Below are 27750 nucleotides of genomic sequence, written 5' to 3'. Positions count from 1 at the left end.
AAGTTAAGCTGTAATGTCATAGAAATCAATGTTGCAGAATTAGCTAATTCATGTCTATGTTTTTTTTTTAAATAAAAATTAGTCTGGCATTAACTTTTTAAACATTTCTGGGATGTTTTGACATTTGTACAATTACCATAAGGTTTTTACATGGCATCAGTTACACTGTTATACACTCTCAGCAAATAATCACATCATGACTTCTAATGCAAAGTACAGAAACTACTAAGTAGCCTTACATTGTTAAAATTCTTGACCCAAATAACTACCGATTACTGGTTAAGTTGTGGAATCTGTGGTTTTGGTATATAATTGCATGGATTAAATAACGTTAATGTGTAATTACATGAAAATAAACCACGTAGCTTAGTTAAATTGCAGTACAATTGTTATCACTGAATGTAAAGTGATACCAATTAAACCTTCCTTTAAAACACCACAAATTAAGATTTAACTACTGAAGAAACTCTAGAATATAAAGTCATGGTATACTCTGGATAGAATATCTCAGTATTTTCAGAAGTTTAATGGCGTTTTTAAAATTAAAAACATCTTTCTTCTTTACTTCTGCATTAATTGTGGCTTATTCAGGAAAGTTTCAAATAGGCACTGGATTAACTTCTTAAAAGATGTATCTAAAAGATGCAGCATTGTAATATTGACAAAGAAACAATTAAGGAATTAAGAATTCCTCTGCTCATATAAAATAAATAATTTTAGTGGGTGGGCACTGGAGAAGAATTCGGAAAAAAAGGAAAAAAACTTGTTACTAATGCTGATTCTGTTTAACAAAGGAAATTTTGTTTAACACAATTAGGAAATTTTGTTTAACAAAGATAGTTGAGGATTAGCAATTTTGTATCATTCGACCTAATAAAATAGTAAAAACTGAACCACTTATATAAATGTTTCTAAGCAAGAAAAACAGTTTCTTCGTCATCTATCCAGCTCCTTCTATGTACTGAGTTGCCTGTTTACCAGCTAAGTGAACTTGGACAGGTAGTTTAACCTCTGAGCCTCAATTTTCCTGTCAGGGAAATGGGAGGTAATAATAGTTATACAAAAGCATATTACATGGTTCAACTAAAGACAGTGCAGTCAAAGAATTCCATACACTACCTTTTATGAAATAGACATTGATAAATATGCTTTCTTCTACTTCCACACTGGGCATCTTTTAGGCTTCTGTGAATATCTGTACAAGAAACTGATGACTTAGATCTGTAGACTTAGGATCTATAATACATCAGGTACAGGAGAATTTAATCAAACTGGTAGTTTTGACACAGGTCACTAACATATATTTTTCAGACAAGAAATACATATCTTTATAGAAGAATTTAGTAATGGGTGATTGAACTTTTCAAGCTGGTGACTTTTTAAAAACAGAATGTTAGAAATATCAAGAAATAAGGATGAATCAAATTGTTCCTTCATATACCCTAGACTGTAACCCACACTTGCCTCTCCATGACTAGGTCTAAATTTCAGGTGTTCAAAGTAACTCTTCATTTAATCTTGTCTTCTGACAGCACCTCAACAAGTATATCAAAACTTGTACAACATTTAGCAAGTGCAATTTGAAGATTTTCTTTCTGTTAGACAAATAGACGCCATCTGGAAAAAATAACCCCAGGCGCTTGGACACAGGAGCATGAAGCTTATTGGCTGAACACCCAATGAATACCTTACACTACTTTCTTTGGCTCCTACCCTTTGCCTGCTCATTTCAAATCTTGCACACTTCAGTAGGCTCTGTGCTGTTAGACAAGGGGATCCTTGTTACCCATGCACGCAAACACTCTGAAGGTTCTCTTAATTTGAAAGATAGGCTTGCAAGAATTATCTGGACGGAAATGTTTCCTTTCATATTGAGACACCTGTTCCATAAAGGACTGCTAAATATAGCTGTGCATTGATATTAATTTCTAACAATGTTTCTTTATTCAGTTGTTGCTTATATTTTTCAACTTTTACCACATTCCATTTTTAGACATGAGTGTCTTCATATAATCTTCCCTTCCTTCTTCCCTCCCTCCCTTCCTATTTTATCTAAAGCTTGTAAAAGAAAAAGCCCCAGGTGCTATTACTTTTAATGCTATTTATTTTACTGATTGACTTTTATTCCAGAATTAGGAGTATAATAATATTAGTATTATTCTGTCTGTCACAATGGACTGCACTGAATTTAAACAGTTGCAATATTATTTATCAGCTTTTAGGAGGAGATCAACTAAATGTTAATAGAAATCATGAAAGCAATCTTCACTTTTGTTTTGACGATAAAATCTTTGTGATAAAATTAGCTTTTAATGGCATGCTATATCAAACTTTTGGTGCACCCACACTTATGCAGGAAGCTTAAGTTACTTCTTTATTAGTAACTTTTCCTTTGTCAGTTGTGAGCAGGTAGCTTTTCAAAACCCAAAAGCAATTGCCCCAGACTTCTGGAATTCATTTTTATTACATCCCATAATCTGAGCAGTAGGGAGCCCTATGAAACATGTTCAATCAAACATTAATTTTATAAATTGCCTTCATTCCCCACAATTCCCATAAAAAAGGTATTCAGCTAGATTAAAACTCTGGAAAATTTTAATGGAACCTTTGAAATCTGTTTGAGCTCGGCTTCCTGGAAAAATAAAAAACTGCCTAATGGAAGCAGTCTTTATACCAGAAGTGGATGTACCTTTGAGGCAATTTTCTTCTATGTGAAATAGTGAAAAATGGCAGCTAGGTAATCTGAATGCTTGAAATGTCTCTGCCAAATTAAAGGGTCATGTGTGCTGTCTCAACGGTGAGGAAGAACAAGTCCATGAAATTTGTAACAATGTCACTCTTGTCTTCTTCTCACAGTCCTACCCTGGTCCAAGTCTGGAAAGCGAAGACTTTAACATTCCTCCCATCACTCCACCTTCCCTCCCTGACCACTCCCTGGTACACCTGAATGAAGTTGAAACTGGTTACCACTCTCTGTGTCACCCAATGAACCACAATGGCCTGCTCCCATTCCATCCGCAAAACATGGACCTACCTGAAATCACAGTCTCCAACATGCTGGGCCAGGACGGAACGCTGCTCTCCAACTCCATTTCTGTGGTAAGAGTCTGCTTACCTGTTTGTGGCAGGGAGGGAGAGACATAATAAAGGCAAGGAGTCATTTAACCGAAGGACCTTTCAATTGGGATGATGGCATTCTGAAATGATCAAGACATTTTTAGCGATGGAGCATGCTTCCTATAAATCTTTCAAATTCCTAACATGATTCTCCTTTTTATATTTATGACAAGGCAAAAATCAGTTAGTTACTTGTGTGATCGCTCATATTTGCAACCCAAAGTACTAAATGTTGCTTAACATTGAATAAGCTGTCACACAAACTGGCTTCCCAGTTTTTAGATAAAAAGAATCCTCCTAAAGGTAAGATCCCCACATCTCTGAACAGGAACTGCGGTCAATCTTGATTCCCACCCTGCCCCCCATTTTCTACTCTCAAAATTCACAAATTTACCTTATAGTGGAGGCAAGAAAGCAGTTTTTATTTCTATTTTGGAAGTGTAATTTGTTTGATCAAAACTCACCCTTTGAATTGTTGAACAGTTGAAATTTCTCGAATTTAGGGAGACTGTTTATCACCCAGAAAAGTAGTTAAAAACTGTAATTCCCAGGACCTGCCCAGAGAGTCCAGGGGTCTGTATTTTTACAAGCATCCCATAATTGAGAAACACTGACTTACCATAAAAGCTTTCCTTCTGGATTTTATGTCATCTAAAAACTTAATTTCTCTGTCTGTATTACAAGGAGTGAAAAAAATGTCAGTAATATATGGCCACGGGCAGAACTTCTGACCACGTCATTAAAAGCTCCTCTCAGGTTAACTGTGACTTTTAATTAGCACTCTTTGAATTTTCATTGTTCAATCAGTTAACAGTCCAACTAACTGTGTGTTTTGTTTTGTTTTGTTTTTTTGCGTCACCTAACATGGCTGTCATGTTCACAATGAGCAAATTGATTAACTTGCTCATATTACATTGTTTCTGATACAAAATGCATTTCATGTGACCACTTATCTAAATCACTTCCAGATACATCTCTAACTAGAGCCACTTCACAAGAAGGTTTTTCTGATAATCACCCAACCTAATGGGGAGGGACTAAAAGGAAAGTCAAAAGAAATCCCCAAGTAGTTTTGGAAAATGAAGCTGAATGCCACAATAGTTCATGCAGTTGTCCTAAAATCTGACAGCCTTCCGGGTGGCCAAGAGGGGGAAACTTACATGCAACAGCATCAGTGGGAGAAATCCCAGCCCAGTTGCCCTGGTTTTTAGGTTAGACTACATCCATCTGAATAGATGTAGTAATCTATGAATATTAACTATGACTCCATAAGATAGAAAATAGATTTTTTTAACAAGCATGCTAAACATGTGATTCTAAACATGTTATACATGAATGTGGTCACTTTGACAAATCACATCTGTTCCTCTTTGGGTCTAAGCCTTCAGACCCAGTTCATGAGCCCACTCAGGCATCCAGGTCATATCTTGATGGGGATCCCCATTTTTATGTGGGTGTGTAGTACTGAGGACTGAGCCAAGGGTACTCTAGCACCAAGCTACATCTCTAATCCTTTTTTGTTGTTGTTGTTGTTGTTTTTATTAAAAAAAAAATTAAATTTGAAACAATCTCGCTAAGTAGCTGAAACTGGCCTTGAACTTAAGATCTTCTGCCTTGGTCTCTTGAGTCACTGGGTTTACAGGCCTGTGCCAGGGTGCCGAGGAGAAGCCCCATTCTTTATAAAGGAGTGGAAGGATGCAGTCAGGATATAAAATGCCAGTTTTGTCCTCCAAGCTTCATCCTCATGATGCAAATCAGAGTTGGACTGCAAGAAGGATCTGAGATGCTCAATTATACGATTTTAAGCCTCAAGGGGATTTTTTTCATTATAAAGTTGAACTCCTTCCTAGTCACCTTGTAGTCCCCTTAACATGCTCAAGGCCCTCCCAGTGTAAAAGGCAATCTTTGAGAGATGTATGTGCAATTTCAATAATGGTAGATCTGGGATTCTTCCAGATTTGCTGCCTGTAGGAGTCACTCTGTCTTCTGATGGCACACTCATGATGGCACTTGGTTGCAACTATGACACAATCTACCTTCTAGGCCTTTCTCCCACTGTGCCTGCCCCTCTTTCTATCAGGAGCTTCTGTTCATTCATCTCTATGCTTTCCCTACCCAACCAACCGTCAAAACTGGTCTTCGGGCTGGGTGCAATGATGCATGCTTATAATGTGGCTCTGGGGGCTAAGGCAGGAGAATCACGAGTTCAAAGCCAGCCTCAAGGGGCTAAGCAACTTAGTGAGACCTTGTCTCTAAATAAAATACAAAATAGGGCTGGGGATGTGGCTCCATGGTTGAGTGCCCCTGAGTTCGATTCCTGGTACCCCAAAACAAAACAAACAAACACACAAACAAAAAAAAACTGGACTTTGGTATTTTTGACTCAACATGATATTTCTCTTAACTATCTATTTTGTCCACTTAGATATCTATTTTGTCCACTCACAGTACTGATCTGTGCATATAATACTGCAGACAAAAGGCTACTCCGGCCAACACCAGCATTGGTGTGCCTTTGGATGAGCTTTGTCACTGTCCCATAAACTTGATATGATGCCAGAGCTCTTCTGTAATCTGCATGCCAGTAATAACAGTCTCTTGCTACTGAACACTTAGATGCAGCTCATGGAACTGAAGGACCATTTCTATATTTTCACTCCTTTTAAGTACTTGACGTATAAGTATCCACATGGACCTGGTGGCTGCTGTGTTAGACAGTACTGGCCTAGTTAATGATGTTGACTCTAGTTAAGTCTGTATTAAACCTATTTTTTTCAAGCAAGCCTGGTCTTGAAGAAAGTAGACTTGGAGATTAAATTTGTTGTTCTTGTTTCAAAGCTTGGCTCTCTGGCTGGATTCCAGGAGCCCAGAGTTTGATATACTCTAAAGTTGTAATGGAAATCTTACAGCGTTCCGAGAACCAGGAGCTATCTTTTGTCTCCCAAATCCTTTGAGAAACAAAGAACCTCTTCAGTTCTTGTTTTGAGTTTTTATGTGACTAGAATGCCATTCCTTCGTATGTACATTTTGAAAGCTTGCCATGGCCTAAATGTTTGCAAAGGCTCAGATGATTGATGGATGGGACACCACCACTGTCTTCCAAGAGCTTTCAAATCACACAAAAAACATAAATAGTTATGAAAATTAGAGAAAAACATGAAGCAATTAGAGACCAAGGAAAGCATTAAGTGCAGTTCGACTGACCATGACCTCAGTGGCAATGCCTAGTTGGAAGAGATCTCGGTAATCTATCTGGTTTGGGTATAAAGCTTAGTGGAAAAGGCAGGACTACAGTGAGAGCTGAAGGATGGTTTTGATTTGGATAAAGAGAGGGGAAAGAAAAGGCGTGTTGGAGAGTGTTCAAAAATCAGGTTGAGTATTTTAAATTGGGAGATTTGACTAAAGCCTTCAAAAACCAATGAAAGAACTCTGGGCTTGAGAGGATGGATTGTAAGAAACCATTGGCAAAGTTCAAGAGACTCAATGCAAAAGCATAATGAAAGCAGTGTTGTAGGAAAACCCTCTGGCAATAGGGAGCTGGTGGATGGACAGCAGTGGTGAGAAGCTGAGGGTGCTGACAACCCAAGAGCCTGCTGTCCCAGCTTAGGTAAGAGGACCTGCGAAGCTCTACCAGAATGATGACCAGCAGAAGAGAGAGTGCAGCCATATGCACATTGTCCCCAACAGTATGTGGATCTCAAGATGAACAACACTTTGTATTTTAATGTTTAAAATTTAGAAAGGGATTCTTTTCTTAGCAAAAGACTTTGAGTATAAGATTTCCTGATTGTACTTCCTTATAAAAATTTCCCAATACACTTTCCTAACAACTTTGCTCATACTTGACATGATCACAAACAGCCTATTGAACATCATTCAATGCATATGTATATCAAAACATCACAAAGTACCTGATTCAAAGTTTTTGTGTCAATCACAAAAATAAATTTGAAAAATTTTAAAGAACAACCAAGCTACCACCTAGTTTGCCAATCATTGAAATATATTATAAATAAGGACAATTTGGGTTGTCAATGACCATACAGACAAGAAAATAGCTGCTATAGAAATTAGGATGTGAACACTGTCCAGTTAGGAAATACAGAGCTCCTCTGACAGCTTTCAAGGTCACATGCAATATGAAACAACTAAAAAAAGCTAACATTTGTAGATTCTGAATAATGAATTTGCTTTGAATTTTAAATTCCAGGAATATAAACCAACATGGTCAGATTTATAGAGAGGATCAACTATCTCAAATTGCATTTTCCAAATGTTTTTCAATGTTACTAAAGTTGAATCTTTTGCTGTTCGTATTGTGATCATATCTTTGTTAGTATTTTCACAGGATAGAATTTTAATATTTAAATGAATCTAAGATAGGAAAACATTTTAGTTCTTATTTAGAGATTATGTCTATTTTAGATGTTATTGTGATACACAATACATATACATTATTGTGTTACATATTTTACTGACAAGTAATAGTACATTATTTATAATCTCTAGTGAGATTTCATTTTCTAGGTAAATTTTTTTTTATTTACCTTTGTGTCTTATCTCCAATGGTAATATAAGTGATATAGCTGCATCAATTATAAATGTTTCTTACAAATGTCTAATAAGTTACACTTAAAAAATTTAGTCTATAATTAAAAATCAATATCTGAGTGAAGTATTAATACCCCAGTTTTGCAAATAAAAACTGGAGGTTCCAAGTAGTTAAGTGATTGCTCAATTGTTCTGCAAGCAAATATTCCAGTTCCATTATCTGGAAAAATGATGATAATGATAGTCCTTACCTCATGGGGTTAAAGATATTTGAAAAATTGCTTAGCCCATTAGCTGGCACATAGGAAGCATTATGTAAGAGTTGGTTAAATAAAACAAGAAAAGCAAGCCTGTGTGACTCTTTTGAAGAAGTTAAAATGCATGGGAGAGAAGATTTTTTGAGTTATTTATACTTTAATCCTTAATCTTCTTCACATCTGTCAGAAAAGACAGCAGTAAGCCTGCTATTAACCAAAGAGGTCTTTACCTTTTATTGAGTGTCCTTATATATCATTGTGATTAAAATCGACTTTTTAGGGCCAGACTTCCTCAGTTCAAATCCTAGTGCTTCTGCTTAACCATAAGTGACCTTGAACAACTTACATAACTTTTTGTGCCTCTCTTTACTTAAATGGGTATAGCTGGACTTGGTGGCCTACTTTTGCAGTCCCAGCTTCTTAAGAAACTGAGGCAGGAGGATCTCTTGAGCCCAGGTGTTTGAGGCCAGCCTGAGCAACATAGTGTGACCCTATCTCATAAAAAATATTAAAATAGGGCTGAGGTTGTGGCTCAGGGGCAGAGTGCTTGCCTAGCATGTGTGAGACACTGGGTTCGATTCTCAGCACCACATACAAATAAATAAAAAAAATAAAGGTCCATCAACAACTAAAAAATAATTTTAAAAAATTAAAATAAAATAATGGGGTATAATAAGAATTAATACCATAATGTCATGATAATTAAAGTAGTATCTATAAAACAGTGCCTGGTACATGGTAGATTCTTTTTTTTTTTTAAAGAGAGAGAGAGAATTTTTTAATATTTATTTTTTAGTTTTCGGTGGACACAACATCTTTATTTTATTTTTATGTGGCGCTGAGGATCAAACCCAGTGCCCCACACATGCCAGGCGAACATGCTACCACTTGAGCCACATCCCCAGCCCCTACGTGGTAGATTCTGAGTTTATTTAATGGGAACCTCTTTTGAATAAAAAAAAAAAAAGTCACCAAAGTGAGATATCTATATTACCTTCTGAAATTTATCATAGACCTATAAAGTATAGTACACACAGAGTGAAAGTTCTTTCTCAAGTTTCCCACCACTTTTTTTTTTTTTAATATAGTCTTGCCTGTGCCATTTTATGATCAGTTGGGACTACTTATCCAGTAGTCAGTCGGGAGTCTTGCAACAAGGTAGATTCTGGCACTTTAAAAAAGATTCCATTTTCTTAAACTCTATTTCAAGAACAGACTATAAAATAGGGTAGAATTTCTATAAGTGCATACTGTTGATTTAAGTGCCAGTTAGTTCTTATTCTCTAGGTCCAAGTTCAATAGCCATTCATGACCCAAAATATGTAAAAGTTCCAATTTCCCCTGAGTTATTTGGATAGGTGGGCAACTGATTTGTCTTCACACAGAATATGGGTTAGAAAAGCACCTACATGCGAGTGTTGGATAAGCTTGTTAATGGTAGGTAAGTCACAAGCTATGGTACCACTGGACTTGCTTAGTGGTTCCCTACTTTTAAAAGGACAGGCCAGGAACCAGCCAGTGCTATATTGCTTTTGTGCTTCATTTCTTTGCATTTCTTTTAAAAGTTTCCTTGAACAGTAGATTGCCTCCCCCAAAAGGTGGAAAGACCCCCCAAGACCAGCAGATCTCTTTGGTGCTCTCCAAGGCTCGCATTTTTCCTATCATTCATTTTCTCTTGGCCCACACAACCTTGGTCCAAACTTCAGGACTCACTCAACTTCTCGCTTTGGTTACTTAAGTAATGTTTCTTGCCATTCCTTTGGTCTTTTGAGTGTTGTAACTTCGTCCCCCTCAAAGCCTAATCAGCTGTGAAGATATCTGAACCTGATGAACAGATCATTTCTTTTGAGGGGAAAATGTTATTCTGTCATTAAAAAAGAAGTGATGTTGCTTTGTATGGACAGATGGGGTTTTCATGTTGTTAACAAGAAACTAGAAAACTATTTGGGGAAGAAAGACGAATGAGAAAATGCGTATTAAATATTCATGGCTTTAAAAAAAAATCCTTTGATTCCTGCAAACTGAAATCAAGCGCCTCTCTTCTTTCTCTCCCACTCTGGTACTTTCGCTGCTGGGTTTAATCACGGATTGGTAGAAGAGAGTGCAACCTTGTATAAAGTCATCGAAGCCTCTCTGCCCGGCCTATATGTGGCCATTGCTTGTTCTTTGTGCAGTCAACAGAAGCTCTTTCATACAAAGAAAAACCGTGCAAAGTTTTAGAATGGCCTCACAGAAAGGATTCATTTAGAACCTGGGCTTTTTTTTTTTTGCAGAGTGTGGCTCCTAATGACACATTATAGAAAATTTACAATGAAAAAAGCAACAAAGGAGATTTCAATTTCTTTGAATGCTTCGAATTTCCAGTTCTGGAGTTTAAAATGGAAAAACGATGTTAAAAGGCAATGAAATTGGAGGGTTTATTTCCCAAATGCCTTCTTTTTTTTTCCCAGGCAACAAAAGCAGGCATAATGTATATACTCAGATTTATTGTCATTTTTTAGCATTCAGTCATGGCACAGTTTGCATTCAAAGGCCACTGTACAACTGTTTTGACAACCATCACTTCAGTAGGTACCATACAGGACTCATGAAACGGAAGCAAGAGTGTTCCTCTGGGCCCATAGGGAGGGCCGTACATCAAGGAATTCAGATGTATTAGAACAGCATGAATTTCTAATATGTTGCTATTATGGAAAGGACCACTGGCATATTGAATAATGCAGTTTTCAAAGCCAGGCAGAAAATGTGATTACAGACAATTTGATTGCTGTTTTTAAAATAAATATTTTCAAAATCTTGAGGTGTTTTATTTCATGTAATGCATAAAATATGTAACAGTGGACAAGAGCTAAAGATCTTTCAGGACACGACTGAGCAGATGATGTTGGCCCCATTTAAGTATAAAATAATGGCAGCATTAGTTTAAAATGGAATGGATGCCACAGTGGCTTGTTTCTTTCTTTCAAAAAATAGGAAAAGGGCAATAAAAAGACATAATTTTGCTCACTTTGATAGAAGAAAAAGGATGAAGATTATTTAGCATTATGCCATAATTCATCAAATTTTACGTAATTACAGTCTGTTTTTTTCTCCGCAAATTATCCTTTTCTCTTGAACACTGCAGAACATGAAAGCAATCTATTAAAACACTTTAATACTTTGAAAAATGGGCTGGGTTTTTGTTCTTAATTTTGAACATATATAACAAAAGAGGTTTTTTTTTTTTCATCTTTTAGAAAAATTCCTCGTAAGACCAAAAATAAGTGTTGTGTGGGGTTCGTTGTTAATCTTTACTGAAGCCATTTCTTTGCTGAAAACAGACTACTTTGTGATGTTGATAAGTAGTTCATAGACTCAATATGTTAATGATTTGGGGCTATCTTTTAATGCTATAATAAAATGTTATTCCAAACTGAGTTCTCCTTAATAATATTCAGGAAAGGAGCCAATTTAAAAATAATTTTTTTTAAAAAATGTATGCCAAGTAATCAAAGTCAAGATTTATGGGTATATGGGACTTCGACTTTTTCTTCAGTCCTAGAATTCATATGAAAGTGTGCCTCACTCAAGCAAGATAAAAGCCAAAAAAACTATAAAATCAGTTATATGATATGTTATTAGCAAACACTGGAAGTTACTCAATTCACTCTCTTCAGAAGTAAACCTAAACCATTTAAGATATGTGGTTTTCTATCTAAGAGCCAAGATTCCACAACTCTCATTGGTAGCCTGTTTGTGTTTAATTAACCTTGTAACATTAAGTTAAATTTCAGTAAGAGATTTAGATTCCTTCCAGGAAGTTCCTCATTAAAATTAAACCAAAATCTCTTACTGCAATTTTAGCCTACTTTGTCTGCTTCAGCCTTCTGAATACTTGGACAACAGTTGACTTCAAATATTTGACATTTATTAAGTCAGTACTACAGTTGTGTTTTACCTGGCCCAAATAACCCCAATTCCTTGAGCCGTTCCTCAAAGGTCATTATTTTTCAACTCGTAAATCAAATTAGCTACCTTTTTTTTAAACATTTATAATCTGAAGGAATGTTGACCACAGTGGAAGGCAGAGCTCCAGAGTCTGAGATTGCAGATTCGTTTCTGAATTTTTCAATTTTTTTTCTCTGCCCCTCATGGACATTTTATGATAGAGTCCTTAATAGCATCATTGATTGCTGATGCATTTAATTACTGACTCATCGATCTCTCTTACAGTGTGTCTCTTGCAGCCTTGGTATCTAGCTAGCCACTCTCTGTCTTGTATTTGTGTAACTCATTTCACGTCCTAACGGCAAACATCTGGGAAGGCCATTGTGGTGTCCCTTGAAGGTGTCTTTTTTCCTTTCCTTTCATTTATTTTTTTTTCCTGATTGGATATCCATTAGTTAAATAGCCCTTAGCAAAGAGGAAATAAAATAGAATTATGTCTACATAATTGTCTTTGGACAAATGGGTTCTATGTAGGCCCATACAAAAGAATTCCCCATGTTACAGCAGTGAACTTTTGGTCACTTGCTAAAACCTTGACGTTTTTGGTAAAATGCAACCTAAAGTGTTGAGGGGAGAGTTTGAGAAAAGTAGTGCAGAACCTGGATGAAAAATAGATAGAAGGAGAAATAAAGAGCAAGTAAAAACAGAACCCTAGATCTGGGTATAGCTCAGTAGCAGAGAGTGTTCTTAGCAAGCATGAAGTCCTTGGGTTCCATCCCCAGGACTAAAATAATAAAGTAAAATACAATAAACAGACCCCTGCTCAGGGCCACAGTCATACCACACAGGCTCAATCTGAGTAGATGGTTCCTAGTTTACCCCTTCTTCAGTGCCCCTGCGGAAACAGAGCTGTTGTTTGCAAATCTATCTCCTTTCTGGCCCACCAAGTGTTCCATGCTCACAGCCCGAGATAATAATAATAATAACAATGTCAAATGTTGCTGTTTCTGCATCCTTTCCCATTCAACATTAAAAGGATATAACCTGCCTGTGGAGTGGGAAGTTTCTTGTTCTCTCTCCTCTGCCTCAAAGATTAGTTACAGAAAAGAACATTAGAAAACGTGAGAGCGTACTTGGTTTTGTTGTTCAGACTTCCAGGTAGAAATCACTGATAATAACACTCTAAGTAGTGCACAGGCCATGGTAGCAGCCCACTATCTTTGGTCAAATATTTGAATAAACCCATTGGTCCCCATTGGAACCTGCAGTCTTTTCCCCAGATAGCTATAGTACTGTTTTTGCTTTTTTGTGTGAACACCTCTAAGAAGCTGTTCAATGTTCTAAAATGATGCCAATGTTCCAAATTTTTAAAATGTCTAATAACTTATATCATGGGGTCTAAATGCATTAGCCTGCCGTAATACTTTCAATTTAACTAAATGAAATCAAGCCCTGAAACATACATATAATCTTTATAGTCTCAATATTTAATCAGCTTATTGCTAGTTATTCTAACTCATATCACTGTTATATGGATATACTTGGCAATTAATAGATTACAATGTATAGTTGACCCATCTTTTTATTTGAATACTTTTATTTTCTGGGTGGAGCTACTTTTATGGAGGAAAAAGTATCAGTAGAATTGAAAAATTATTATAAAGTCACATATTTCTGCTTAGGCTCCCCATCCCCAACTCTTGAGAGTCAGAAGTAGCAATGTGAAGAATTAACATCTATGAAAGATTTGCCCATGTGACCAGTGTTGACTTTTTTAAATTATTAAATGATTTTACCTTGGCTTGCCATTTGTTTGATTTGTACCGGTAGATTATTAACATTAAAATGTTGCATTATAAACCCATTTTGTTATGGAGCCTTGGGAGAATTAATCTAAAATGTGTTTCAGGAGAACAATGAACCAGTTTCATTTCAAAACGCCACTTCCTTCATTGTTCATTAACTATTCTTATCTAGAGCATACGGAAATGTTTTAAGAGCAGGTTTTAGTTTTGTATGGCTTTTTTTTTTTCTTTTTTCATTTCATTTTTTTTTCTGGTTTGAAAGTTCCAAGTTCTCTTATGGACAAGTATTACCTACGGGAATATAATAATATTTGTCTTTTTGTATTAGCAATTTATATATTTCTCTTTGCCAGCAGCAATACACATTGCATGAGAGAAAAGGTATGGAAAGCTGCAGGGATTTCTTCAAGTCACTAAAATATTAGATTTGACTTCCTTTTTTTGGGTGATTTAAAATATCACCAATATCATAATCTTCCACAGAAGAGATTTTTCTTTCCTTCACCTAATAAAATATATTTAACATTTTGATAAACATATAATCACAAAACTGATAGTTGAATGTGTCTGAGTTTAGTGGATTGTGCAAATTCCCCAGGGAAATATTAAGTATTATTTGACAGAAAAGATTAAACTCCTTTTTGTTACACAGGGTAGCATTTCTATTTTTGATGGGCAAGAGACTTTCTCAAAACATGTTACATTTGAGAAGTATTATTCTCCAACATTTAGGAAGCTTTGTTTTCTGTAATCTTGATTGTCTCTAATAAAAAATTACCCAACCCTGAAAATATATTATACTATTAAAATTTTTCATATTTTTTATATCCATTGTATATTTAATTGCATTCTCCACTACACAGCAGACATAACTAATGGTTTACCAAATTGAGATAGGACCATCCTTCCTCCAGGGTGAAACTTGAAACTGCTATGAGTGAAAATAACTCTCTTCAGTTCTTAAGATGATGGATTCTTAAAGTTTATTGCTAGGAACACACAACATTGTTAAGATTCTCAAAAGGCAAGCAAAATTATTGGGATTTTGAAGCATCCTTTTATTGTTCTGTATGCATGGAATACTGGAAAGTATTATAGGAAAAGAAAAACAGTCAGGTTCTTGTGACCATGGCCACCAGTGGCCATATCCCCATAGGCAGATGCAGAATGGAACGTTAGGTTAACAGCCACTATGCTGTGGAGGATATTCTCCTTGGTGTCTGGTTGCTTTCACTTTACCCCAAGCAGTGTCATTTCTGATTCCCAAGCCATCCTGTGTTTCTCAGCACATAGTCAACACCGTGATTCTTCGAAGCTGCACTCCACCATGACATCTCCATTTAGGGTACCTTTATTGTACCTCAGATCTGTGAGATGTTATGTGTAGCACAAGTTAGAATCCAGGAACTGACAATTCACTTGGGAGACTGAAGTTAGCATACATAAAACATAGAGAAAATGTGGAACCATGGAACATCAAATTCTCAAATATGGGGCACTCCTTAATCTGTCTGGGGAGTAGTATAGTCACCCACAGAATCTTCCAATGACTTTGCCATCTTGAAAAGCCATGAGTGTAGATGCACCAGTGGTTTGTGGTGACAGGGCCTTCATTTAAAATCTTGGTCAGCTATTCACCATCTGTGTGTGACCGTGGGCAACCTTGACTCCTCTGGGCCTCAGTTTCCCCATTGATGGTGAGGTGTAAATGGATCTGTGTCTGAAGCCCTCTAAGCAGTACCAGCAGACAGCAAGTTCTATATCAGCTGGTTTATTATCCCCTTCTCTGAACCCCTGCACCAAATTTACCTTATGCCTCCTATCATCCCTCTTCTAGTTAGTGGTGTTTGTGTTCCATGGAACATTCTGTGAACTGCTATGCTCACTCTAATTGGACACCTATTGTTCCCAGTTATTGCAATTTGGATCTTGAATGTCTCCCTAAAACCCATGTTAAAGCCTTGGTCACCAGCCTGTGACACTGTTGGGAGGTGATGGAGCTTCTACAAGGTGGGGCCTCATGGGAGGAAGTTAGGTTGTTGGAGGCGTGCCCTTGATGAGAGTATTGGGACCGCAGTCCCTTCCTGTCTTTCTCTGTTTGCTTCATGGCTGCCATGACATGAGCAGTTTCTTCTGCCACATGCTCCCCAACATGATGGGTTGCCTCACTACTGGTTCAAAACAAAAGAGCCAAGCAACCATGGACTGACATCTGTGACACCATGAGCCAAACTATTTTTTCCTCCTTTGAAGTTGATTTATGTCATTTTTTAAAATACCAGTACAGAGATTAAAAGGCTGACTCACATACCACATCCCAGGCTAGAGGTGTATGCAGTTTCTTCCTTAATGCTCACAATCACACCAGGAGGTGAGTGGTGTATCCTCATCCAACCCAAAAGGACCTGTGGATACAGAGGCAGACATGGAGGTGATAGGTGGTGGACAAGGCAGCAGGGTGCTTAGCTCACCCCTTCAAAGTGTGCTTTATTTTTGCTAGAGGTTAGTAAATTTTTACTGAACAACTTGACTGAATGTTTGTCTCCTCCCTCTTGCCCCTCAGTGAGTCCTGCTGAGCTTGGCCATGTGGCTACTCACGTTGACCATGCCAACCCAGATGACACTCACAATTTTGCTCTTTTTCTTTTTTTTTTTTTTTTTAGTTGTAGATGAACACAATATCTTTATTTATTTATTTTTATGTGGTGCTGAGGATCGAACCCAGTGCCTCACATGTGCTAGGCAAGTACCCTATCATTGAGCTACAGCCCCAGCCCTCTCCTTTTCTTTTTTCTTTTTTTTTTTAAATAAACTCATATTGTTTTTATATTGCTGAAATAATGATATGAGATTGAGTAGAGGAAAAGAGAAATCCATTATTTCAGTGAAAAATAGGATACATTTAGAATTCTGGCTGGGTGACTTTGACAAATCACTTGATCTCTCTAAGCCTTAATTTCCTTAGCTGTAAAAGAAGAGGGGGAAACACGTGACAGCAATAATATTTACATTACCAAGTGGTTGTGGGGATTGAGATGCAAGATTAGAATTTCTAGTACATAAGGGTTTAGGTGCATTGTGTGGACATCACGTTAAATATATTAGCATTTCAACTAAAGAAAAATGCCAATTATTTGCCAAAAAAAATTAATTAAAATTAAACCACTCTTCTACAAGGAAGACATTGTCACCCACTCAAATAGAGTCCTCCTCTATGGTGTATTTTCTGCCATGATTTTGGGCCTGTGCCACCACAGGCCCAAATCAATAGGGCCAAATGAATATGGATTGGAACCTCTGAAACTGTGAACCAAAATAAATCTTTCTCTTTTTTAAGTTGATTGCTTCAGGTATTTTGTTATAGAACAGAAGCTGACTAACAGAGTACCTGAAGTTCCAACGATCATGTGGTGATTAGAGCATGAGCCTTCCTAGGTATAGTGACTATCACAGGGTACAACTTCTTTCAAATTTGTGACATGGGGAAAGTCATCGGCATGTGGTGTTCTTTTTCTCTTGTTTTAATGAGGAGAGAAATCTCTGTAGGTTCTTGTATATAGTCAGTTACAAATAGGTGATAAGTGCTTACTTGAATGTACTCTAGAAGTGTAATTTTATTCATCTTATGATAATTTATAAAAACAGTGAATTTATTTTTCAGTATTGGAGAATGAACCTAGGGACACTTTACCATTGAACTATATCCCCAATCTTTTTTGTTAATTTTTTTTAAAGTTTAGAGAGAGGGTGTAAGTTGTTAAGGATGGGCTTAAGCTTACAGTCCTCCTGTCTCAGCCTCCCAAGTTGCTGGGATTACAGGCATATGCCACAAAACTCAGCAAAAAACAGTGAATATTTTATATTATATGTCATCAATATAATGTGCAAGGTGTTGCCTTCTTATGTGTATCCATTGATAATTTTGGCTTTTTTAAATAAAAAAAGATGAAGAGATTCAAGTTTTCTAAAGTTTACAAACAGGATTTCTAAGTGTAGGGTTCGGGTTAAATATAACTTCCCCTTTAATTTGCCATTCAAAGCTTTGGTATTAAGGTGAGAGAGAGACAGGTGGGCAAAGTGGCATGGGCTGTGACTGAGGAGGGGACACATTTCCGTGTCAGCCCTAAGAGTTGTTCCTCTACAGCCAGGAAGGAGAGACACTGAGTGTGCCTCACATTGTCTCATATCATTCTGTAATGACCATATAAAAAAAATGGAAAAATGTAGAACTATCCCCCCACACACCCACCCACCCCCCAAAAAAAACACAAGGGAAGTAAACAAAAATGCCTATAATATACAGCTTCTAGAAGAAGCCAGAAAAAGAGAAAAAATAGGAATTAAACTTCCCTGGGCTATCTATCAAAATGTGGAGAAAAATATATCACTAATGAGAAAATATCAAACACCTATTGGGAGACAAATGCATGTAGCTCTGAATCGTGGATCACAAAAGGGTTTCCTCAGGCACCTAGATGACAAATTTATGATGCATAAAATAGTGGATTGTCCCTGTTACAGAGTATTGGATAAGCACCTTCATGAATGCAAGGCTACACCATCCAGGGGAAGGAAGGCCTTGTCCAGAGGGCTCTTTGGTTAAGTTGTGAGGAAGATGTCACTCAGGCATAAAATGTACACGATGAAAAAGCCATTAGGGTTATGTCCACAAGAGAGCAAACAAATGTTTGCATGAGGAATAAATCTGGTTATGGATCCTTTTCTTCAAGAATCTTTGAGTGAGTGTTTATGGCGATAATCCTGCTGACAGTCATCAGGGAATTTCATTTTAAACTCTTTCCTACTTCTACCTACTATAAAAAAAAAAATAGAGAGCTGAGGACAACTCTAGTATAGACTGTACATTCATGAAATCTCTTCTTATGTCTTTTGTACTGTCTGTGGAAAATTTTAAAAATTTATCCAAATACCAAAAATGCCTGTTGCCTAAAAAAGAAAAATGTTTGAGGCAACAGGTCTTCAAAGATCTGCAACTCATTATTCTGCATTCCATCTCCTATTCGTAGACAGAGCTTGAATTTCTGCAAGATGATGGGTCTTGGCATATCGATTGGGCTCTTTATCAGAACAGTATTACTTTAGGTTTCATGGAATCTGAAGGATTTTAAAATTGATCTCAAAACTGAATCCCAGTTTTGCTGTGTTGCCCTCATATACACAGACTTTGCACCTTAGAAAGGAAAAGCAGTTGGGCATCTACTCTATATGGTGGTTATATCATTCAAACCAGTAGTTTGAGAGTAGACATCTACTCTTGTGTTAGTTAGATTTTCATAGCTATGATAAAAATACTCACCGAGAACAACTTAGAGGAGGAGAAGTTTGTTTGGCTCATGGTTACAGAGGTTTAGTCTATCATGGACCCACTCCATTGCTGTGGGCCCAAGGTGAGACAGGATGCTATGGCAGAAGGGTATGGTAATGGAGGAGCACTTCTCTGTTCGTGGTGGCTGGGCAGCAAAGGGAGCAAGTTCAGGAAGGGGCTACAGGAAAGATGGACCTTTCCAGAGCACATCCCCAGTGATCCATCTCCTCCAGCCATGACCGACTTACCTATAGTTGCCATCCAGTTAGTTCATTAAACTAAGATGGACTGATTGAATTACAACTCTCATAGTCTAGTTATTAACCCTCCAAACATTCCTGCATTAACCCAGGAGCTTCTGGGGATATTTCATTACCAAACCGTATCAACTCTCAAAATAGTGACTAGATTAGGCTTCTGCTACATATAGTAGTATATCCTTAAACTCAACAGAGTTTGAGAACTGGCCTTTTCTCCTAACTCTTGTTCCTCCACAATACACTCTTCTCCAAGGGTCCATATGATATTTTTAGCATACATTCGCTTGGCCACTCCATATTGCACCTAGGATAAGGAAAGCAGAAGGGAGACCAGTAGAGGATGAGGAACTGGGGAAGAACAGGGGAGGGCACTGATAAATGAAAATGAACAAATTATGTTATATGCATATATGCATATGTCACAGTGAACCTCACTAATATGTATAATGATAATGCACTGATAAAAAAAAGTTAATTAAAAAAGAAAAAAAGTTCATATTTATGAACATAGTATTTAGGTTCTTCCGAGCTATCTCACACATTATTCTCTCCCTGTCCAAAACAGTCATGCAAACTTTCTGTCTCCCACCTCCCACCTTGTGACCTTTGAGCTTGCTCTTCCTTGTGTCAGGAACTCTCTTGCCTCACATCTTCACCTTCAGTTCTCAGCTCAACTGTCACTTCTCAGAAATACTGGTCTAAAGTGGCACTTCACCCCTGCCCGGCCACTCACTCCTATCAATGCCGTTTTATGAAATGAGTTAACACTGAAACACACCTGGTAAAAAAGAAATGCATAAATATTAGCCATCTGGAACATTTTTGCCCTCTGAAATCATGTGGTTTATTTAATGAGATGGCAGTTGCCTTCTCTTGCTATGCAGGAAGGTCTGTAAAGAAGTGGGATCTTGGCTGTCTAACCTCACTGTGGACCACACAGCTAGAATAGATGTCACAGTAGTATGGACATGGTATTTGTTGAATGGCACACATATGTTGAGTGATGTAGCTATGATAGATTAAAGGAGTACTTGAAAAATTAAAGACTGGATGAAAGCGCATACTTTCCATCTTACAAAAACAGAGATTCTATACAAACAGTTTGCAAATTTGTGTACACCAACAAATATCTCATATACACTCTCATGCAAATATGTTAATTGGTAATTAGAATATGTTTTCTGCTTTTCTTCCTTTCCTGCCAAACTTCAACCCTGGAAATGTGAAATTAATAAAGCACACAGTTAGGACAATCCCAAGAAAGCATACAGATATGATTGAGACACCAGGGAGACTGCATATAAACTATATGAATTATCCCACTCTTAATATATATTTGCACGGCACCTTCATTTGGGAAGATCCTAAATTAAGAATGTTATTATATCTAGCTCAACTGTCAGCTACAACATTCCATAATCCAGCAGAGGGGGAAAATTAGAGACCAAGAAAGTTGACACACAGTTCTACTTCCCATTCCAATGTATTTGATGATAAATATTCCTGATGATAAAACCTGGGACTGTACAGATAATATAAGATCGTAAGAAAAATTATGTAGTTAACTGGGCTTCCAACATACCTTTGAAGTGTAAATATTAAGATAAAAATATTCCTAGTAAATGGCTTTGAAAACTGAAAGCCTAACTTCTTTCAGAGATTTTAAGAATTAAGAGGCATTTAGGAAGCACTTTAGTGACCTAGTTTTTAAAAACAATTATAAAAAATTCAAGCTAATTCAGTTTTAATGAGATCTGGAAGAGTGGTAAATAGTTTGCATAAGTATTTACAAAATGTACAGAGAAGGTCAGAAGAGAGTTTAGGGGATGTTTGTCTTTCCCATTTCAGCCTCTGGGAATCTAGTTTTAAAAGAGGGCATGTTGTTTAGTGAAATTAGCACTCCTTTTGAAAGCATTAGAGCTATTGAGAGTGTATCTGAATATTGTGATTGTCATTTAATTTTCTGGGCCTTAACACCAAATGTATTCTAATATCCTTTTTTGGTTAAAACTTCCTATCATTACTGATAATAATTTGGGCTTTGAAAAAATGTCATACAGATTTATGTCATAAAGAAGTGTGTGAAATTTGGACCCCCATCTATTCCTATCTAGATGGGGATACCAGCTAGATACTTGTTTGAAGTTGCTTATGAACTCTGATGTGACTTGACTATTATTTTTATCTTTAATGCCAATATATCAGTAATGGAATTTCAAAAATGATCATTTTATGTCACTTAAAATAGAAATAATTTTTTAAATTAAATTTTATTTGTAATTAAATTTAAATATGGCTAGCACTTCAGAGTCCCAAGTCCCAAGCTGAATTTTTCTTTCAGCATTGTGAATGATATAAACCTCCAATGAATGACAGTTTTTGGTTCTCTTTCTTTTATTGACCCGTGTCTCCACCCAAGGCAGACTATGCCCTAATAAATGATTGAACACTTAATGTGAACACTCAATGTATGTGTCACTTGTCCATGAGTAATAGATGTAGTCTTAGGAGAATCTGAACAGTCTATCTCCACAGAATGATTAATGAACTTGGAATAGCAGATGCTTATAAAATTAAATAGGTATTCTTATAAAAATTATATATATGTATGTGTATGTATGTATACACACACACACACACACGTACACACACACACACACACACACACACACACACGATGTAATATATTGAGCTCTTTTTCTGTTCCCAGAACTATTATAGATGCTAAAGAAATAATTTCACACAGAGATGTTTTATCTGGATCTCTAGATCTGATAGATCAGGGATTCTAAACTTTGGCACTATTGACTTTTTGAGCTAAATAATTCTTTATTGGGGAGATGGGCGCTGCTTTTGCCTTGCAGAATGTTATTAGCAGCACTGGCCTCTACCCATCAGACTTCAGTCCCTAGCTGTGACAACCACAAAATTTCCAGACATAATCTAATGTCTTGAAGGGCAAAATGCCTCTGAACGAAAACTACTCTTCTAGGTAGATCATTTTGGTCAGTGTGGAAAGTGTAGTGATTAGAGGTTTGCAGAGACCTTCTTTTAAAAGCACACCACAAGAGCAAATGGTGGGGGAGGGTCTACCTATCTGTAGCACTAGACTTTCAAGAGCAATCACAGAATTTGAGATTTGAGCTGGAAATTATGTGGCTCACTGGGCAAAACTTTCATCGTACAGCCCAATCAAGTCAAGTCTCAAGTTGGTACAGTTACCAGAGGCAGGACCAGACCAACCCCTCTTGACTCGCCTTGGTTCTTCCCATCACACTTCAGTGCTTCTGGATAAAGGAGGCATTGGTATTGACAGCGCAGTGCTTAGGACGTGACCTTTACAGTTTTCCTTGGGTAACCATTTTGACAAATGCCACTTAAGCCAGTTTCCATGGTTTAGTCAACTGCAGAATGAGGCCAGGTGGACCTCCTGCCACTACAATTCTTTCCACCCCATTGGGCAAACTTTCAGCTCTCTCTCTCCATTTCTTGTCATTCTAATAACCAGGTCATGATTTATACTTTTCTTGAAAGATGGTAAGTGAAAACTGACTTCTAGCAAAACACCAATTCCTAAACTCTAAGTCCAACTTGTTCTTGTTTTGCAAGAATCTAAAAATCCATCAGTAACTATTTTTTCACACTTTTGAACAGGGATTTTTAAAAAGCTCTCATACTTCTAAGTATTGGTCAGGAAAATAGTAAACATTCAGCATTTTAATTGAACATCTACTAGCATCAAGGAAGGCATAACACTACCCCTGGAAAATATAAGTATCTATTGAAGTGATTCATAAACAAATCAATTTAAAGCAAAAGTCAGAAGACGGAATTTACCATGATGCCATAGATAAAGCACTAAGACAGTGAAGAAAAGAGAAGATCAAGGGGCCAGTAAATGTTTCTTAAGAGCAAGAATATATCAGGTTCTATGCTCTGTATGAACAATAGTCCTGTGATTTGAAGGGGATATGACTTTCCACATTTAAAATAAAAAAAAAATTAGTGAAAGCAATGTAAGCTAAGGCACGTAAGAAGAAAGGCAAAACAAAGAAAAATTTCAATTTCGTGACATCATAAAATGGGTGAAGGGGGAAAATGGTGTATCATTCTCTGGAGACAGAGAAGCCAAATCTTGCCAAGCATTGAATGGATGTGGATGAAAAACAAAGATAAGATTGGGGCCAGGGCATAGTGACCCTTGGAGTGTGAAGCCAAGGCCTTTGAACTTCATTTGTTGTCATTGAGGACCATGAAGGACTTGTGATCAAAGGAGATGTGATTGGACTTGTCCAACATACCATTGTTTCCTGAATCATTCTGTGGATTTTGTGTGTGAATAGAGAGCTCTGTCATAGGTGAAAGCATTACTGGAGCACATTGCGAAGGACCAGGTCAGCACATTCATCAGGCTTCTGGAGAGAAAGGAGAAGGTGTGCTCACTTGGTACAAAAGCATGAAGATATAGAAAAAGAGAAGCTGGGTATTCCCATCCCACGTGCCCCACTTTGTCTAGAAACGTAAGTTCTCTTAGAAACCGTGGGTAGCCTCAGCATCACCTGGAACTTTGTGAAAAGGTAAACCTGGGGTCTCCAGCCCAATGGTGGTTGTCGGAACCCCCAGGTCATTCAGCTGCACTCTAGAATTTGAGAATCACTGTCTTAGAATAACTCAAACTGAAACCAAGAATATCTACATTTTCTTCCCAGATAGAAAATAATAATAATAATAATAATAATAATAATAATAATAATCAGTTTGCCCCTAAAAAGGAAAGGAAATTTGTAACCATTACCTTAAATATGTATATAAAGAATCATAGACAGAGTTTGATATAGCCTAATAGGATATACATTTTGATATAACCTACTAATGACAGACAAAATTAATTAAATCCTGTTCAATTACCTGGGCATATTTCCTTGTGCCTATAAGAGGAAGTAACAGTCTAGTTAAAAGTCTGACTAAATGTCTACTTTAACTAAAGGAATTAGTTAAAGGAGATCATATTTTTTTATTTCAAAATACAAATTCATTAAATTTAAGAAAAATTATGATGAAATCTGTAGAGACAGACAGAATAAGGTTCTATAACCAGAAAAATATATGATAAAAATGTAAGTCCATTTCAAAGATACTTTCTGAAACACCAAAATTCCATTTTCATTTTAGCTGAAGCATGGAGCTACAGTAGTCCAGGCAGTTACACTGAAAAGTAATTGAACTTGAATATGAATATATTCTTCCATTGTTCTGCTCTGCGATGACCTGATCATCTCTGAAGTTCAAGATGATAACTTCAGTTGCCATGTCAGCATTTAATCAATTCAAAGCAATGTAAAACTATCAGTGAAGGCATATCTTTAATATTTTATGAAAATGTACACTTTGGAAAGTTGATTATTAATATTATTAAAATACAGTTAATGTAGTAAAAAGATATATGTGTCTCACACACATACAAACACACACAAATATCTATACCGTGTGAGAGAAATAACAGAAAGGGAAACAGAATTGAAGTCAGAACTAGATATTTCTGATTCTATTTGGATATTTCTATTCTGCTGCAAGTATTACCACTGAAATGTTTGGACATTTCTAATGACCTCTTTGGTTTAGACCCAAGATATTAAATTAAATAACTATCCTGTTCCAAACTGAGAGTGACTAACTTCAGACAGCCCTGTTCAACACTTTTCAAAGGGAACTGTTTAAAATGGGCCATCCCATATTAAGCCATAAAATAAACTCCCAAAGGAATTTGGAAGACATCCAAGAGTTTGTATAATTTTAACAGTGAAAAGAAAAAAAGACTATGAAATACATTATAGGGAGGAATGCTTTCCTGAAGAAGAAAAGAGAGAAAAAACTGGAAAATATTTCACCAAGCAATTGAATACAGCAATGTTTTTATAAACAGAAATATATTTGGTTATCTAAGATGCACTTTCTGCTGATCTTCAGACTTCCAGCATCATGTTGTCATGAGGGCACTATCTTGCAACCCCTCTTTGAATCTCCTTGCTATATGCCAATAATAGCTTCAGACTAGAATGGGGGCCTTGGGTTGGGAATACAGACAGTTAAAGTAGAAGAATACAAAAAAGTCTTCTACAAGGCATATTTCTTTGTGCCTTGGAAAGACTTGACAGGGCTATGCCACTAAGGAAACACTCTCTTTTAAAAGTGCTTGTAAAATATACTTTGATAAATCAAATCATACTCTTCAATGATCTTACTTTAAACTTTCAAAATTGTATTCCAGGAGAAGGAAATAAGTTCCCAAGTAATATAATTCATATTGTCACAACATCCTTCAACAAAATGTGAACCACCTGCTAGACACAAGAATATATCCACTGCAGAAAAGCCAGTTGGACATGGAAACCTTATGTTATTTCTGTTCATACTAGTTCTAGTAACCATCTACCCACTCTTTGACATGTTGATCTTAAATATTTTAACTCTAATAGTTCCCAAACATTTTATATTCTAATTTCAAAATTTTATCAAATTTCTCCCACTCTATCATAGTTGAACTTTCGAGATTCATTGATTCAGGAAATGCATAACTTAGAAGATTTGATAATGCTGTTAAATTAATTTGTATTTTACAAATCTCTATAGCATCTGTATAGACTTGCAGAACACTTATCTGATATATTTTTCATTTATATGGTTTGCATATGGATTCCTCAACTTTTGCACTAACTCCAATGGTCTTCATTTAAACTAGGATTTTATCACATTGATGTGTTAGAAAATTGGGGCAATTTAAAATGATGCCAGAATGGTCTCTATGACTGGTGTCAATTTCTGTCCATATTACCTACCAGAAACAGAGATGGCTTCCTGATGGGCATTTTGGAAACTTGAGATTTAAAATAAATTAAGAGTTATTCTCAAATTTGAATGTTCATGCAAACCATTGAGATCATGTTAATGTATAAATTTTGATTCTGCCAGTCAGGGGTGGGACCTCATAGGGCAGCCTGTGCTGCTGCTGGTCTGTAATTCACATTTTGGGTAGTACAAAGAATTCTCTTTTCAAGCCAAAGTACTCAGCAGGGACATAGTGCACTGGGCTCCATCCCAGAGCCATTTGATCTAACTGTTCTGGGTGGGGTCCAAAGATTAGTATCTTTTCACTATTCCCCAGGTTATTCTAACTCTCAGCCAGGGTTAAACACCTCAAAGCTCTACTCTCCCCATGTTCCTTTAATTCTAGGTAATCCCTAAACCTCCCTAAAAAGGAGAATCAATATCATCTTGTTAATGAAAAACTCTAGGAAACCAATGAAAAAGGAGAGAAAGTTACAGGCAGTTTTCCCAATTTTTGCAATAAAATAATTTGTATAAAATAGGTGTCTATGCCTTAAGCAGGCCCATTGGGTTGAAATAATTGTCCCTAGAGACTGAGGCCAGAAAACTCTTCATCAAAAACAGGAAGACGAGATGCTTATATTAATTCATTCGGTAACACATATTGTCTTCTGTATTCCAGGTGCTAAGCTAGGCAGCTTTGATTCTGCAATGATATAGCAGCCCTTGCTCTCAGACATGGACAAACTATTATAACATGTTATGATCATTGCTTTGGAGAGGTATAGACAAATGCTTAAGGAACATAGGAGAAGTTGCTCATGAAACTGCCTGCAGTGTTCAGAAAAGGCTATCTAGACATAGTCAAAGTTAAGGTTTGCAGTATTTGGAGGAGGGAAACCCTAAAGAACAAGAAGGGCAAGCTTTCAAAACAGCATAATCAGAGAAAGGCAGAGAAGTGAGAATAACATGGTTGGGAAACAAGGAATAAGTGCTAAAAGAATAAGATGCATGAAAGAAAAGGGGACCAGCCATGTGAGCTGGAATCCTATCATAAAGGATCTCTGTGTGCTGTGGTTTGGATGTGAGGTATTCCCCAAATCTTCTATGATTGTTAAGTGCTGTGACCTAATTTGAATGGGCCAAGCGGTGGTAACTCTAGGCAGGTGGGATATAAATGGAGAAAGTGGGTCACTGAAGCTTGACCTTGGGGATTATAACTTGTCCTCCTGCCTCCTCCCTCTCATTCTCTTTCCCAGATTCCATTAGCTGAGCCATTTTCTGTTGCCATGCCCTCCGCCATGATGTTCTGCCTCACCTCAGGCCCAGAGCAATGGAATTGGCCAACCATGAATGGAATCTCTGAAACATGAGCTCAAAATTAAACTTTTCCTCCTCTAAATTGTTTTTGTCACAGCAACAGAAACCTATTAATTATGCCATATTGAGAGAGTATATGTAACCTTATGTATAAAAGCTTGGAAATGATGATGCTCCATATTCTCCATCCATGCAATTTGATAGTACACTTCTAAGATGAGGGATTTTAGATCATAAAATGGATATGCTGGGCTGGGGATGTGGCTCAAGCGGTAATGCGCTCGCCTGGCATGCGCGGGGTGCTGGGTTCAATCCTCAGTACCACATAAAAAAGTAAAATAAAAATGTTGTGTCCACCAAAA

At 36.9% G+C, this 27750-nt stretch overlaps 1 protein-coding gene across 1 annotated transcript in view; it reads left to right on the top strand.

Moving 5' to 3' along the window:
- Positions 1 to 27750, top strand: part of Tox (thymocyte selection associated high mobility group box) — a 297744-nt gene that overhangs the window by 171735 nt on the left and 98259 nt on the right. The window contains exon 3 of the mRNA XM_026390809.2: positions 2857 to 3099. Coding sequence (XP_026246594.1) covers positions 2857 to 3099 — 243 coding nt within the window. The remainder of the gene's footprint in view (positions 1 to 2856; positions 3100 to 27750) is intronic.

This window comes from Urocitellus parryii, chromosome 7 (assembly GCF_045843805.1).
Source record: "Urocitellus parryii isolate mUroPar1 chromosome 7, mUroPar1.hap1, whole genome shotgun sequence".
In the NCBI taxonomy this organism is placed as follows: Eukaryota; Metazoa; Chordata; class Mammalia; order Rodentia; family Sciuridae; genus Urocitellus; species Urocitellus parryii.
This window is presented reverse-complemented; position numbering and strand designations above follow the sequence as displayed.